Below are 16,087 nucleotides of genomic sequence, written 5' to 3' on the forward strand. Positions count from 1 at the left end.
CCGGAAGGTACTCCAGCCCAGCTGTGCCTGGCCACCATTCTCGCCTTGCCCTCAGAAGCAAAGTGGGACCAATTGGCCTCTGAGAATAATCCACCTAAGAAGGTGACGATTTCATTTTTACCTCTTTTTAAAGATGTAAGTAAAGTGGTAAAGTGATGTTTTGAAACATCATACATATTCTGAAAAGCATTTATGTAAATAAGTGAAAGAGCTCAGCTGAAAATCTTCCTTTCCAGCTGCTACACTGGACAGACAACTTGTTCCACCAGTATTGGCTGCTCTTGAAATCAACTAAAAGATCTTGCAACATAACACCAACTATTGAAGAATTTTTAATAAGGTCAACAGAGGCACATTCATTTGAATGTAATTTTTTAAAATTTCTAAAGAAGGCCATACTTACATTATAAGTAGTACTTAATTTGTGTTTCTCTGGCGCAAGTTTTTATCTTTGTGATTGTTGGTAGAGTTGGTTTTCCTTTGGAGGAAAAATTGCATTTACAAGAGTTAAACTCAAGGTCAGTAGCAACTTTTGAAAGTATAACACACGGAAATACAGGGAGTCTTCCACTTACTGCCATCCCTGGTATAGTAAGAAGTTTTATTGCGCAATATTAATACACAATTAATATTCCTTGTGTAGAGTGCCTACATACCTTAAATTAATAGATCCTTTTGACTCCCAAGGCAGACAATATAACCGGTAACTTTCCCTTTGATTTGTAAACTATAATTACTATAAAGGTGAAATAGTAGTTTTTTCTCTACTCAACACCACTGTCTCTTCTCAAATGATAAAAGATACTCAATTATATACAGGCAGTGCTGTGCCCTCTGGCACTTAATAATTTGGGCACTGTTTGCCTGCCTCTGACTCCTTAGTCCCCAACTCTAGGAGATTCTGCTAATCTTGGATTGATTCAAAATTTGCAATTTTGTCTCTTGGATACACGCAATTTAATGGAGCCAGGCAGTTTATCCATGCTACAGTCGAGCTTGAAATTAACTTCAACAAAACCTGAAGTCTCAGATATACTGGTGATTTCCCCCACATTATCAATTTAAACGTATGGGGTGTGCAAAATTTTAAACATTTTTTTGGCATGGTATCCCACTTTGTATTGCTACTAAAAAAACTGTATGGCCTGTCCTGGGAATCAAATGGCAATCAGTCAACTCCATGTCTGGCTAAGAAGTCTACACTGCAACAGTGTTTCCACTCACTGTCTTCCCCTACAGTCTTAGCTAGCCCTTTGATTAGACAGCAAATACAAAATAACCCGACCAGAAACTACTGAATCAATGTCGAATAAAGTACTTACATTGGCCCAGCTGGTTCATCGTCTACACAGGTGTTCAGTTTTTAATAATCCATTGAGAGACAGAAGAAGAAGGGAGAAAATTGTGAGACTGCATAAGGATTAACAGAACAGCAAACGGCAAGTGGCAAACATGGCTATTCATAGCATTTATTCAAGGCCATTCCATCTGGAGGTGCAAAACACTCATGGAGTTATTATTTCTAGATTCAGGTTTTTAATGGCAGGTATGTTGTTTCAATGGTTTTAGTTAACACTTTGAATGCTTGTCATGAAAAACTGCAACTGTAGCGGACAGATAGGCTGCAATATCATTATACTCATCTTGTCCCCAAGTTCCAGTGGTTCACTCTTAAATAGATGAGAAGACAAACCAACATTTCAGTTGTAAAATCCTGCTGTTTGTTTTCTTGTGGTGAATGCATGTATAGTTTGGGCTCAATCCTGCAATGCAGATGGATGTGTATGTTCCATATGTTTAACCACACATCCTCACTTCCCCAAAGGACACTGTTCTTGCTGTTTTGTAATCTTTAGGAGAGTCTTTAGTCTGGAGAATGAGACAGAGGAAGCCACAATGGTTCGACCTAATACTGGGTCAGCCAGGGTAGGCTATACCAGCAACAAGTGTAGGTAGACCAGAGGATGTTCTGTGACAGACCAGGGAAAGCTGAATGGTGCTGACATCCCTCTAGAAAAGACTTCAGATAGAAAAACTGGCTCACTCTTGTACCCTGGCCAAAACCAGAACCCAAACCCAGATGAGCCATGAGTTATCTTTTTTTTTCTTTTTAATTGAAAAGCTTACATTATCTGAGTTTAGTTAGGTGCCTTCTTAAATTGGTATTTTCTGATTCTGATTTGTAAGTTTTTCTTTCCTGTTTCAACTAAGGGAAACTTGGTCCCCTTTAATCAGGGATATATGTGTGTGTGTATGTGTGTGCGTGTGTGTTTGTGTGTGTGTGTATACACACACGCAGATTTTTTTTTTAAAGGCCCACAAAGGTGGGGGAAACAAGTAAGTGCTCTTAAGTTTCTTTTTATTTTACAAACGTCAGGTAGACTAAATGATTCAGAACTGAAGGCTTCTAGAAAAACTCTCAGCAGGATTCCACAAGGGGGCTTGGTGCACATGAAGCAGTTATGGAGGTTACAGTCTCAGTGTAGGCATCTGCAGGAGCACACGTCAGGAGTAATGTCTGTCAGAGGGAGACATTGCTCCACCTGTTCCTTTGAGGCAACGGAGAGGCAAAGCCACCGCCAGCACACACAGTGACTGGAGCAAAAAAAGATTTCAAAAAAAAGAAACAAAACAAAACAAAACAGAAACAAAACTAACCACAAACCAGTGACTTAGCCAGAACAACAGGCTAGCAACACACCAGTGTCCACAGGATTCCACTACTAACAATAGTACGCTATCGAACAGTACAGAGAACAAACTAAGACTTAGACACCCAAGACATCTGTGTGCTGTGTATACAGTGGAGATATACAAAGACGTATCAGGTACTGAGACACACGAGCCCAGCCTAGATCCTCCCTCACCACAACACCCTAACGCTCTCAGCATCCTGGCCAAGCCAGCTCAGCTACATGCTAGAAACTAAGCACTTCTGGGACTTACAGGAAAGGACACAGGAGCAAACTTAGAATATTTTTAGTGCTCTGGCTGTGCACCCGAAAACACAAAATTCTAAAGCAAGATAGCTGATTCAAGAATATCACCAATCTACTCCCAATTTTAAGAGAAAAAGAAGGGGAGAGGGAATCGCGATAGCCAAGCTAATCTTTTCAAAGCATGACACTTCAGCACTAACCCAAGCACTTCACACCATGAGCTTTTCTTTCTTCAGTAATGGGGATACATGTACGCCCTGGTGTCTGACTAATACGTCATTTTCCAGCCCAACAAGCCGATAACGCGCAAAGGGCTGCATGAGGGGTTTTAGCAACAGTGGCTCTGGTGTAGCTGCCATGCCTGCAGGTGGGGTGGGAGCAGTTGCTGTTCACACTTGTGCCTACGTCTCACGAGCCCCTTCATCTCTCTCCCCAAATCCACTTCCACATTTATAAGGAACAAAGAAAAGAGCCTCAAGTCTCCCACTTTCCTGGACTGAATCACTATCTGCAGCACCACTCTCCCTTTACAGGTCAAACAACAAAACAACTTGACCTCTAACAAGGAAATCAGGAGAGAGGGAAAGAACAGAACTACAGATAAAAGGTACAAAAATCAAAGTAAATGAGGATTAAACAGCAAACTGAAATCCAAATTAGTTGTGAAAGTGAATGAAGTAAACTTGAAGAAAAGTGTTAACATTATGAACTGTGCATCGTATAGACTGAAGCGGAGATTAAACAAACTCCAAAAGCATGCATATCGCTCACTTACCACCATGTTTTAAGGGTTTGATGCAATTGAGGGGGGAAAAAAAAGAAGTCATAGTAACCGGCAAATATCAACACACCCCCAAACCCTCAGGGCAAAAGACAGCCGCTTAAACAATGACTGTTCTCTCCAGCTGGGTATTACTCACAGCCACTGACTAGATGAGAGGAAGAGGGCTGGGGGAGAGTGGAAACAAGATGCTTCTGGAATCCATCTTATGAGTGAAGTTCCTGGTGGACCTGTTGCACACACTGATTCATTCAGCTGAATGTTGTCTTCCCAAGTGAATGCACTTAGAGCCCTCATTCCCCTACATCGCCTCAGAATCTGGAAGGGTGCTCTGCAATGCCTAGTAAATAACAGATTACCTGATACAATACCAGCTCCACAAAGATGGCTTTAATGTCAAAGTAAGTTGACTGTCTGGTCAAAGCTCCTTTTTCACTGCCTTCATCTCACTGAGGATGAGGTTTTATGGTTTCTAAACCCACTTAAATTTTGCCTGATCTCAGCAGAGTAGCATTAAACCCAAAAGAGAGTAACAATTATTTTCAATTTCCTTCCTTATTCAGTCCTATTGTATTTTCTTCATAAGGTAGCTTGTTACTGACCCAGATGACCCCTGGTTAAGAGACAACACGTGTGTTTCGCATATCATTTTTAAAAGTCCCATTCCTTTTCCAACATTCCTGGCCTCTTGTAAAGCTTCATATGCTACCAATGTTTTGACCATTTAACTGATTTTGGAACATTAGACTAGCTCTTAATTCTAAAGTGTTAAAAAGAGTTTGGATACATCACAGCCACTAAAAATGGTTCCCACAAAACCTCAAATATCTTTTATACCAGTAACTTAAAGGAAGAGTGCCTATACTTGCTCATAAAATTATCTCCCTAACGTGATAATGGAAAACTTTTTGATGCCAGCACTTCTCTTAAATCAGCTCCTACTGTTTTCATTCAAGGTCAGTAAAATGTGCAGTAGAACTGAAGGCCCAAGCAACTAAGCAGGTTCACTCCCGATCTCACCAGGGTATTGGGAAAAGACTTAAAAGCACACTAATCACTCTCTGGGTTCAGTCAGCAGGGAACCAACACACAAGGTGAGCTCCAAACATATGTCCAGCTGTAAGGTGGATGGAAGGCTAGCGGGATGCTAGTTGTATCTAGTCTTTTTAGAGAATTATCATTTAACATTTTCAGAGAATGTAGTCAGGAGGTGAGTAAACTGAAAAAACAAAGCCCTTACTTGGCTCCACAATTCATCTGTTACTAAAAACATTGAAGGTTAAAGATGACATGCAGATAATCTACCTACAAGACAACCCACTGGGGCACGGATCCTGAAAGACACCGTAACAGTGACCGAAAGGGATTTAGATGTAAGTTTCACTTACAAAATGTCCTGAGTATACTCCAGTAGACAAAAAGTCATGGGCCTTTTTTTTTTTTCCCCCTGGAAGCAGCTAAACCTTAACTCTAAGTATTTTCTATGTGAGAAATCTAAAGCAATATTTGCTCTTCTAGTGAAACATACTCAGGCTAAACTATATAAGTTTAAATTTGTATGTTTTTATACTTTTGTATTGTTCCCTTAGTGATTTTCTAGTACAGCGCCGTTACCAAAAACTCACAGACTGCCCAAATATGAATACTGTGAGTTTTATATGAACTTTTTTCATATAAAAAAGGTCCAGTGACTCAGAAATAAATCACTGCTATATCTTGATAATAGTGTATTCATTTGGCAGAGAAAAAGCCGTGTCAGGCTTATTTTTTTCAAAAATCAATTTTCACAATGGTATAAATAAGTCAACACAGAACTACGAACGGTTGTCTGACAGGTAAAAATTCATCAACTCTAAAACTCCAAATCTGTATCAGGTATAAGGTACCTCCTCATTCATTCCAAAAAGGGGTGTATGCATATATCTATAGGTAAATTTGAAGAAGGGCATATGGGAGGAAAGCATATGAAGTGAGTTTGCTCTTGTGAACTGCATAGGAGTTGAGGGGAAACTGGCTAAAGAAGAAAAAAGACACAGCATAAGGAAAACTCACAGAGGAACAATCAAATTTTCAAAAAAATTACTTCCAGGAGAGAAGAAAAAAGGGTAGGGCAGGAGTAGGGAGGAGTCTGAGAAAAAGAGGCAGAAAGACAAAGAAGAAAACTATGTGATGGAAATGCTCGAGCAAGGGCATGTGATAGAGAATGGAGCCTGGACCGTGCTGGCTGTCAGGAGGGGAAGAGAGAGAAGGCAAACATTGCAATGATTCCAGCATCCCAGATTTTTCGCCCCAATTCAATAACAACAACAAAGTAAAAGCTGCTTGCATTACAGTATTCTTCTAAGACACTAGAGCAAGAAGGTTTTACTTTGCACTTACCCTGCAGTCATCTCTTTCACATAGGATTCATTCACTGCCTATAATAACTTATCTTAAAAAGAGATATTTTCCCTCCAGGAAGCTGTTCAGATTTGCTGGCCACAGGTGTCTCGTATAACAAACTCATCCCCATTTGTGTTCAACAGCCATGGAGCTCTTAAAAAAAAAGATAGCTCCTTTCCCTGGGCAGGTGCCTGCACTTGTCAGAACCAATACTAACCATTCCTCAAATCCAACCTGACGGTCTCTTCCACATATGCTGGGATAGCAACCTGGGTAAGTAAAGCGGCTTCCTGCAAAGACAACAGCAACCTCTGACAGGGACAGGCTAAGCCAATGTGTCACTCTGCCAAGAAAGGGGCAGCCAGCCTTGTCTTAAAGTAAAAAGTCAGGTTTTGAAGCCCATTTTTACCTTTTCCTACTGACTTTTTACATCTCAATCTTTCCAAAGGGAAAGCCGAGAAAGGCGATATTTAGCAAAGCAAAAGCATTCAGCCCTTTTCAGGAGTGAGGCATAACTGCTCCTAATAAGCCAATGCTGAAAACACACTGACAGGCAACTCTCCCCCTTTAATCTCAGATCTAGACAGAGGTACTCTGCCTTGGAAGTCCTAATTTGCAACAAGAAAGAGAAATTTAGAGAAAAAAGCATTATGCATATATGAAAATCCTAAGAAAGCACTTTTGCTTCATAGAATAGCAGTTCTGTGGACCCAGGAGAAAGAAAGTAAAAATCCCAGGACACTCTTATGTTGCAGGGCACGAGCCCACGTATTTACAAAGGCCCATCTGCTTCCAGCTGACGTCCATCCCATTCCTCCATCTAGTTCACTGGTGAATGTACATTTGGATGGAAGTCCACCAGGTCTCCCCACATACATCGTTAGTGTCACCAAATAACCTTTCCACCAGCCTCACTACAATACTCGCTCTACCTAGTGCAGGCAGAGAGACTTAGGAGCTGCTGAGAAGAAAGGAGAAGAAGGGGAGGTGGCTGCTGCTCTCAAACATGTCCTTCCAGAGACTCTGGAGCCACTGGCATGCCTTCAGGGCTGCGCTCTTCCTGAGGGAGCACCAGACCTCCCTTAGCATTCTCCGCTGACACACATGGCTGGCACTGGGTCCCGGCCAGCCACAGGGACACAGACAGCTCTCTGGGGCAGGGTACAGCACCACAGTGCACAAGCACAGGCCCAGAACAGTCAGACTGGAGTTGGCATCCTCCCCATCACCCAAGGCACTGAGTTTAGGTGCACACCCTTCCAGTCCAATCAGTGACAGGCAAGTGGTGGTAATGGTTGGCTGGCCAATTAATTTGTTTTCGCTGATGCTGTTATAGGGCAAGAGGATGGGGCTGGTGAGCTAGTGAGGAATCTGAAGTACTACCGGTGCAAGTCTCCATCAGTAGTCCCCCCCCATTATAATGACAGGGTTAGAAATGGAACATCCATAACAAAAAACATACCTTCCAGGACCTTTTCTGACTCTAAGCATGTCTAACCATCTAAGATTCTTATTCTTTCCAATGCCTAACATTGGCTGTGGTTCCGCTGCTATTATCCACTCCCTTCTCGGACCCTGGGCCAGCTTGAGGGTGCCACCTCAGGCAGGGACTCCAGGTGTTACTGCTTAGCTATCTGTCTTAAACTGGGGGTGGTAATGCATCAGATGCTCTCCACCATTCTTGTCTGTGAGACAGACAAAAAAGCCAAATGGCAGGGGCCTGCTTCACCACAAACCTTGAAAACCTTCTGAAGGGACCAACCAAGGGAACCAAAAAGTGGCTTGTTCCAATGGCTTTTCCCAGTAACAGTCTGACTGGACTGGGGCAGTTACCTACAGGGGCTATACCAGGCAACCATGTGACAACCAATTAGATACCTTAAATCTGCCTGAAAGGCCAGGTGGCCTGCGATCTTGGGGTGGCTTCTAGGCTTGACTTGGATTCTCCTCAAGCTCAATCTGCCTGATGATCTGTATTGAAGGAGGACAGAGCTGAACAAAGAGACTGACAACTGCCCATTCCCCACAAGGGGCCTGAAGGGCAGATGGGACCGGGGTTGGAGAACACCCACATGGAGGAACAGAGCTAATAATTATAGCTCAAGGTGGCTAATCTTAGGGGTACGGGGTGAGGAACCAGTATAAGAAATTTTCCTTCTCTCCTTTTGGGACTGAATCCCAACATTCTTATAGTCCTCTTTGCGTGCTTGGAAACCACCCCAAGGCTTGGAAACCAGCCCCAACATTACAGCTATTTTGTAGGGATGTTCTTACCGTCAGGAACTTCATCTGGCCTCTTCCTCTTTTCATACACAACAATGATCACCACAAGGATGATGATTTCCGCCAGAATTCCCAAGAAGGGCCAGAGTGGGGCCAGGTGGCTCCGTACCCTGAGGATGGTGACAACGGAGGCAGAGCCAATGGAGTTGGTAGCATTACATTCATACTCGCCAGGATCTTCTGTGATCTGCAGGTTTGTGATGCTCAGCTCAGTGTAATTTTCCCTGTTGATGATGATGAAGCGGCCAGAAGTATTGACAATCTCCTGCTCAGGAGCAGATAAAGTGATAACACACAAAGATCAGAGTAGGTGAATTAGTGCCCAATACAAGGCAACACTAACATCCTTAGCAAGACACTGGACGGGATCAGGGAGCAGTGTCTAGTACCACCTTTGTCCAAGGGACTTTGAGTACCTGATCACTGACTGCCCTTCAATCTCAACAACAACCAGTCAACAATCTTCTAGCAGAGCCAGGGTAAAAGACTCCCCTGCTGTTGGTCCTCTGGACTTCTCCAACTTGTATGAAGTGAAGGGAGGTCCTACCCTATAGACCCAGAAAAGACCAACTCAATTTAGAAGGTGCTGCTCCAAACACCAGGTAAGAAACCGTAACCAGGCAGAGGATGGAGAAGGGGTGTGAGCTCCGTGGTCAGGCATGTATCTGGTAACATCAGGCCTGTCTGATGACTTCACAGTCAGCATATCTACTTCACGCTTGGTGAACTCTGCCAAGTCTCCCTAAACTTCCTCTAGAAACGATGCTAAGAACTTGCTCCTAGTCAGAGTGGGGGAAATTCGTAACTTCCACTTCCTTTCAGAATTACAGGGTTAAAGGAAAGTTTATTCAATCAATCAAAAGATATTTACATTAGCATGTTACATGTTTTATATCCTACCTAAGGGGAAGGTGAGATAGAAATGGAAAAGGATGACACAAAAATGAACATGGAGATTGGCCTCAAGAGGGAACCAGACCTCCAAAGGGATGGTTAAAGGAACGTGTAAGAAGCCCCAACAGAGGGTATGTATAGAGCCACATTGCACTGAGGGAGTGGACACTGCTGGAAAGAGTCAGGGAAAGTTGGAGAAGAGCTAACATTTGAACTAGGCTGTGGGGGAGGAGAGCTGATCAAGCAAGACAGGAGTGCTCCAGGCACGTGTGGGAAGGCAGAGGTGAGAGTATGACCAGGGGTTTGGGTGGAGCTGGGACAGGTTTGCAGCGCTGATCTCATGGGATACTAGCAGGGGAAAAATCTGACTCATGTGTCAGTTCATATGCAGCAACCAAAGGATAATCAGAGAGGAAGGCAAAGATAGGAAGAAAGAGGAAAGGCAAAGATAATCCCCAGAATGATGTCTAGCTATAGCATAAATCATGTCTACGTTTGAGTGTGGGTATGGCTGGAACGGGAAACTCACAGCCTTCAAAATTAGTTATTCTGTGAAGCTTCAACCCTAGGACTTGAAAAGCTGCCAACTTCTCTAACTCCTGCTCTACTCACTCACTAATTCCATGTTTTTCACTTATGACCTGAGGTGATTAGTGAGTGTGACCTTTGGTCCACAAGCCTTCAAAGGGTATTTTAAAAATACCATCATATGCAAGAAACTTCAGTGGTTTTGCCACTAATTTACCTTGGTTAATATGTATAACCTTCCCAAAGAAGCTGGATTAAATGATCTCTAGGGTCCCTTCTGATTCTGAAGACTGGCAGTCAAAGAGGATGCCTGAAAAGTAGAGTGCTAGGCATACAAAGCCTGGGGAGGGATGTATGTCACCCCCTCTGACAGAATAGAAGACTGGTCAAGCATTAATCAGAGAGAAAGTGAGAGTCTAAAGTTTTGACTCTCCCAATACCATCAAGAATCATCCCACAGATTGGAAAAGATGTTTTCTTTGACCTTTTCTGGAGCAGATACTGTCAGATTTCCAATGTCTAAGGCTGCCCATGGGCCTCCTTAGATTGTCTCAATTCCTAATCAGTATTTCATGTGTTCCAGGAATATACTATTAATTGTTCTCACTGCCTTGCCTTCCCAAAAAAACAAGAAAAGTACGTTAAGACCACTTTATGAGCAATATTTTCTTTAGGATAAATGTACCAGAATAACAGTAAAATTTTAAGATTGGGGTTAGCTCTTCTTGGTGTCTTATCTTGAAGGTAAACAGCCGAATCCTTTACCAGACAGACAGCTTTAACAAATCATGTATAGGGATTCCATGCTGGTCAGAGACTGCCAATGACCTCCAGATTCATGATGTAACCACCAAGACTCTAGAAAGGGTGACCCAAGCCACGGCAGCCAGTATGGCAGGTTGCAGAAACTAGTCCAGATGTCTAGACCTCCCCAGGAGAAACTCCAGCAACCACAGAGACCCACGTATAGAGAACCAGGGCTGCCTCCTACTCACCACGGGCATACCGTTCTCCTTCTTGCGCCAGATCCACTCTGGGTGGGGGTAGCCAACTGACTTGCAGTACATCACGGCATCCTGCCCTTCATTCTTGTTCTCACTCCGTTTATGGCCAGTGATGTCAGGAGCAGCTGTGAGAAAGAGTGTTGAATACAGTTACCATGGGAGCCTATGCTGAACAGGATACAAAGGCCCCAACTATTGGCTCAGAGCCCTGCTTCTCCTTAGACCCACCCTCATATTCAGCTTTGATAACATGCATTTCAGGTCAGAACAGAGCAATGGAACCAATCCCTTGCCCTAACCTCCCACCCACCAAAGCAGACACGAGGATTACTATATGTGAAGTTCTACTAATAATACAGGTGGTTCTCCAGCCTACTGGAAGGGAGCACAGGTGCATCTGCATAAATTAAGCCATCCTTTAAAGAAAATGCAAACAGAAGCTATTACCTTCTCTGCCAGTCATGGTTTTTTCTTAATACACCTGTGTTAGCAATAATTATGTATTATATCAAATGCCATATATTCCCTTCAGGAAATGAGAGATCCCTGAGATCAAACACCTAAAATCAAGTCCTACTGCAAGGTATATAAAAACAATTAATGCTTGGAGAAGCTACGTGATGAATATCAATGGCCAAGGCTCTCCCAGAAAAGAGGGAATGCAGCAAACTGGTCTTCACAAGGGAAGAAAGAAATGAACAGGAAATTCAACCAGTGTCCCAAGAGATTTTATTAATGGCTTAAGAATCTGATTTATACACACCTGATTTGCAGTTATCTCAATGAACCCAATCTTAGGGGAATTTCTAGACATGCTAGAAGCTGTTGATTTTCTCTGCTTTTAGGGATCACTTAGGAAGAAATAAACAGCACCTGTGGTTTAAATATTAGATAAGTTTCAAGGATCCAATAAGCCTGAGATAGGGGCTAATTCTTTGAATTTGGCCTTCTTTGATCTTAACTGTATTTTCCACCTTACCGCACCAGTTATACTAATCTGAAAGCAATAAAACTCAAAGTAGGCCAGACGTCACTTTGTTGGCGAAGATGGGAAAGAGAATCAATAGGCCTGGTCCAAATTCCAGTTTTGCTGGTTATTTAATTATTCTGTGCTTGAACTCTATACCCCGTTATCAAATGGAGTTATTTCTAGCCGCTGCCTATATCCAGTGTCTTGCATAGACAGATAAGATGTCAAAATATTCATTTCGAGACTGTAAAAGCCTGTACAATTGTATTATATCATGGGCTGACCCCACGTTTCCCTTCTGACTGGCTTGGCTTTTCTTGGCTTAAAAATAATCCAACATCCTGCTACTCCCAGACTGTGCTTCCCAAACCACCTCCTGAGGCACCTGGATAGGAAAAGAATGAGCAAGGCTCCAAGTCATCTCCACAACCTGCCAAACTAAGGCCTGCTCAGTACTACTCAGCGTGAGGTGTTTTCTAGATAGGACATTATAAAGGAAATATCTGTTTTTCCAGGCACAGTTCCTCACTACAGAAGGGAACGAGTCAGGCTGGCTCAAATGCCCATCACACCAAATTTCTCCCACAGCCAGTCAGTCACTGTTCAACCTGGTCACCTTCTTCAGAGCTTCCTTCAGTCAGTAAATATTAAGGACCATCTTAAGCACTGCAAGGAAGGAACACGCTCCACAGCCATACTTAAACACCATCATGGGGGAGTAGGGAGACACAACAAGCAGAAGAGCTACCACATTTTGCCTCTAGTTGTGTTTCATTCATTGGACAAACATCTGTTGAGCACTCGTTACATGCCAAATACATCAGAGTGGTACATGAAGGCCATTCTGATGAGGTGAATTTTAGCACAGTCATGAAGAAAATAAGGGCGTAGGCCACATATATCTGCGGGAAGAACACTCCAGGTAGAGCGAAAGGCAAAAGTTTTGAGGCAGAAGCATGCTTGTTATGTACAAGGACAGCATGGAGGAATCTGGCTGAAACACAGGGGGACGATGGTAGGAGACCAAATCAGAGAATGGAGCCCAGATTGGACAGGACTTTGTAGGACAATGAAATTACTTTGGCATTTACTCTAAGTCAGCTGGGAAGCCACTGGTGAATACTAAGTGCGGGTATGAAACTATCTATATGCTTTAACAGGCTCCCTCTGGCTACTATGTGGACAAAAATTGTAGAGATGATAGTGGAAGCAATCCAGGCAAGGGGGAGAGGGTGGTATGGATGAAGGCAGTAGCAGTAGAAGTGAGGAGATTCTGGATATATTTTATAGGTTAAGTTAACATATTTGTTAATGGACTGAATGTGGAAAGGGAGAGAAAAAGAAGTCAATGATGATCCCAAGGTTTCTGGCCTGAGTAACTGCAAGAATGGAGTTGACAGTTACTGAGATGAGGAAGACGGCGAAGAATTAGCGGTTTTTTTGGTTTGCTTGTTTTTATTTTGTTTTGTTTAGGGATGGAGCAATGATGGTAGTAAAAAACCAGGAGTTCAAAGTTTAGGACATGTTAAGTTAAGACTTATTTATCATCCAAGTGACGTTGTCAAGTAGGCAGCTGAATATCAAGTCTGGAGCTCAGGGAAATGGTAGAGATGTAACTTTCAGAAATCAGCTTACATGTGATGTATTTTTCTACTTTCATTCTCCTTTGCCCCACAGAGAATACTCACTCTATTTACTCTGGCCCAGTTATTTGACTAATTCCAATGTATTGTGAATTCACTAACATCAGCTTTTGCCTTGGAGACTCATCCCTAAGATTACACATAAGAACCACCTAGAAGGCTAAAAGCTGAGTTGGTTTATGGCTCCACAGTCTCTAAAAAGCTACTATTCTTGAAGGCCAAGACCTGGGGAGACAGGTGGGGATGGCCTTCACTCCTGCCTTGGTGCTCAGGAGAACACCAAGTCCTCCTTTCATTCATCTACTTCCAGATTCTACAGAGGCTTCTATTTACAGATGGGAAGGCGCCTTAAAGGCTACTGTGTGCGGAGACTATACAGGAACTAAGTGTGCATCCCCACTCCCCACTTTATTGGCCATGTTTACATAGTGAAGCCTGTTAAGAGTTTCCAATGGTTATTAGATCTACTGCTGCTTTCTCCTCAACTCAGCAAAGAATACTGAGTGAAGCTTGGGAATAATGTCCTCAGAAGAATAATGCCCTGATTATTCACCCTTGAACTGGTGGAAGTATCACTAGTATACCATGAAGACAGAAGATTAATAACCCAAGTCACATCACTCTAACCTTAAAAGGAATGATTATAACAACTATCACTTCAGCCTCTGGGTCAATGAAGTTTTTTCACTTCTCTCTGTCCTTTATGGTTGCTGCTCAATCAGAAAGCCTGTTCCTGCCCCACCAGCTGAGCAAGACAGCAGACCCACAGCAAGAAAGGTAACTAGGCTCTCAGAGCACATGTCAGCAATGGTCAGAGAGGGGGGGGCCCCTTAGGGCTCAGAGTCCACCTCTTAAATAGTCCACAAATTCTTTGATATTCTTCCCTGTAAGAGGTAGAGCCTAATTTCCCTCCTCTTGAGTGTGGGCTGGACTTAGTGACTTGATTCTAAAGAATAAAATATAGCATATGTTTTATATATTTATAAAATATGTATTTTATATATTTTTTCCTATATAGAACATGAATCAATATATAGAAAAAATATATCTATATGTAAAAATAAAGGTGTGCAACTAGTTCACAAAATACAAAGTGGCTTTCCTTGCCCTCCTTCCCTCTTGCTCGCTCTCTCGCTCTCTCTCTCGGAACACACACTCTGGGAGAGGTTAGCTGCCATGCTAGGAAGACACTCAAACAGCCTATGAAGAGGCCCACGTAGTGAGGAATTAAGGTCTTCCTCCACAGCCCCTGAGGCAGCCATCTAGGAAACAGACCCTCCAGCCCCAGCCAACAACTGGAGAGACCCTGAGCCAGAACCACCCCACTGATCTGCTCCCAAATTCCTGACCCACAGACACTATGAGGTAATAAGTATTGGTTGTTTTAAGGTAATTTATTACGCAACATCAGGTAACAAATATAACCACCCAATGAGGCAGACGTTACCCCATTTTTATAGATTAGAAAACTCAAGTTTGGTAAAGTTATTTAACATCTAAAATTATACCGCTAGTAAATGGTATAGCCAGAATCCAAATTCAGGGCTATCTGACTCCAGAGGCCATGTTTTTTGTACTTTACCATATAGAACGGGAAATAACCAAACTAGAACAGAGTCCATAAACAATAAAAATATACAACATGCATTAATGGTAACTGCACAGCAAACTGCCCAAATGTTATCTTTGCTTGTAGATGTACTAGAACGCTCTAGACCTAAGGTGGGATTGATTTATCTGTCAGAGTTTAGCTACTTCATATACTATAATGTAAAGAGTTTTAGACTTAAGCCAGAGAAATTTGGCTCTACTGAGACTCTATTACTCACTGAGTAACCTAAGGTGGGTCATTTAAAATCCTTTGGGTTTCAATATTTACTCTTGTAAAATGGGAATAAAATACCCACACTTCATAGAGGTCTTATGAGGGTTAATTTACATCTCTATATCAATCTAGCACACGATTGGAGCCCAGGGTCAAAAATAAACATTTAAATTGCATTATTAGTTAGGGAAAGGAAAGGTTAGGCTAAGACAGGCATTATGAGTTCTAAGAAATCAAAAAGATGCTGATTATTATGTGTTTTCTCCCTATTTGCTAATACAAGCAGGACTTTTGTTTGTGGCTCTAATAAAGTTTACTCAGGTCAGATACTGACAAATTATACTGATTAGTGGCCTATTTATATTGATTATGGTGCCTCGCCTTATATGGGCTTGCCAGCTTGCCACTTAACAAGGACCTACTTAACTAGGTCCCGTTGGTCTGCAGGCAGGTCTGAGGAGTCAGACAGAGCAAATACTGCTTAATCCCCTTTACCTTCTCAGGGAGGCACAGACTGGGTAGCAAAGAAGTAACAAAGAGATCCTTAGAAGAGATCACACACCCACTTGGGAATTAACTCATGATCTGGCCTTGTTAGCTACATACTCTAATCCCATGAGTTAATAGATGGACCCTTCCAGTATCCTAATAAATGGCAACACCAGGGTTCCAAAAGAGTCTTAGTTACCCACCAACACCTGACCCAATGCCATCATCTAGGCCTTTGGCTGAGGACAAAGGCATGTTCCTCAGTACCCTCTGCTGCCTAACCCGCAGGCATTTAAAGCAAAGCATCCAGCTTCTCTGCCAGGCTGGTGGCTGTAGAAAGTGCCAGCTT

The 16,087-nt window shown here is 42.6% G+C and overlaps 1 protein-coding gene across 1 annotated transcript in view; it reads right to left on the reverse strand.

The window, feature by feature from the left end:
- NPTN (neuroplastin) overlaps positions 1 to 16,087 on the reverse strand; it is a 64,819-nt gene that overhangs the window by 1,154 nt on the left and 47,578 nt on the right. Inside the window, exons 4-7 of the mRNA XM_068555163.1 lie at positions 10,803 to 10,936; positions 8,377 to 8,650; positions 1,323 to 1,344; positions 404 to 478 (exon numbers count right to left, since the gene is read on the reverse strand). Of these exons, the coding sequence (XP_068411264.1) occupies positions 418 to 478; positions 1,323 to 1,344; positions 8,377 to 8,650; positions 10,803 to 10,936 (491 nt within the window). The 3' untranslated portion in view covers positions 404 to 417. The remainder of the gene's footprint in view (positions 1 to 403; positions 479 to 1,322; positions 1,345 to 8,376; positions 8,651 to 10,802; positions 10,937 to 16,087) is intronic.

This window comes from Eschrichtius robustus, chromosome 1 (assembly GCF_028021215.1).
Source record: "Eschrichtius robustus isolate mEscRob2 chromosome 1, mEscRob2.pri, whole genome shotgun sequence".
Taxonomy (NCBI): Eukaryota; Metazoa; Chordata; class Mammalia; order Artiodactyla; family Eschrichtiidae; genus Eschrichtius; species Eschrichtius robustus.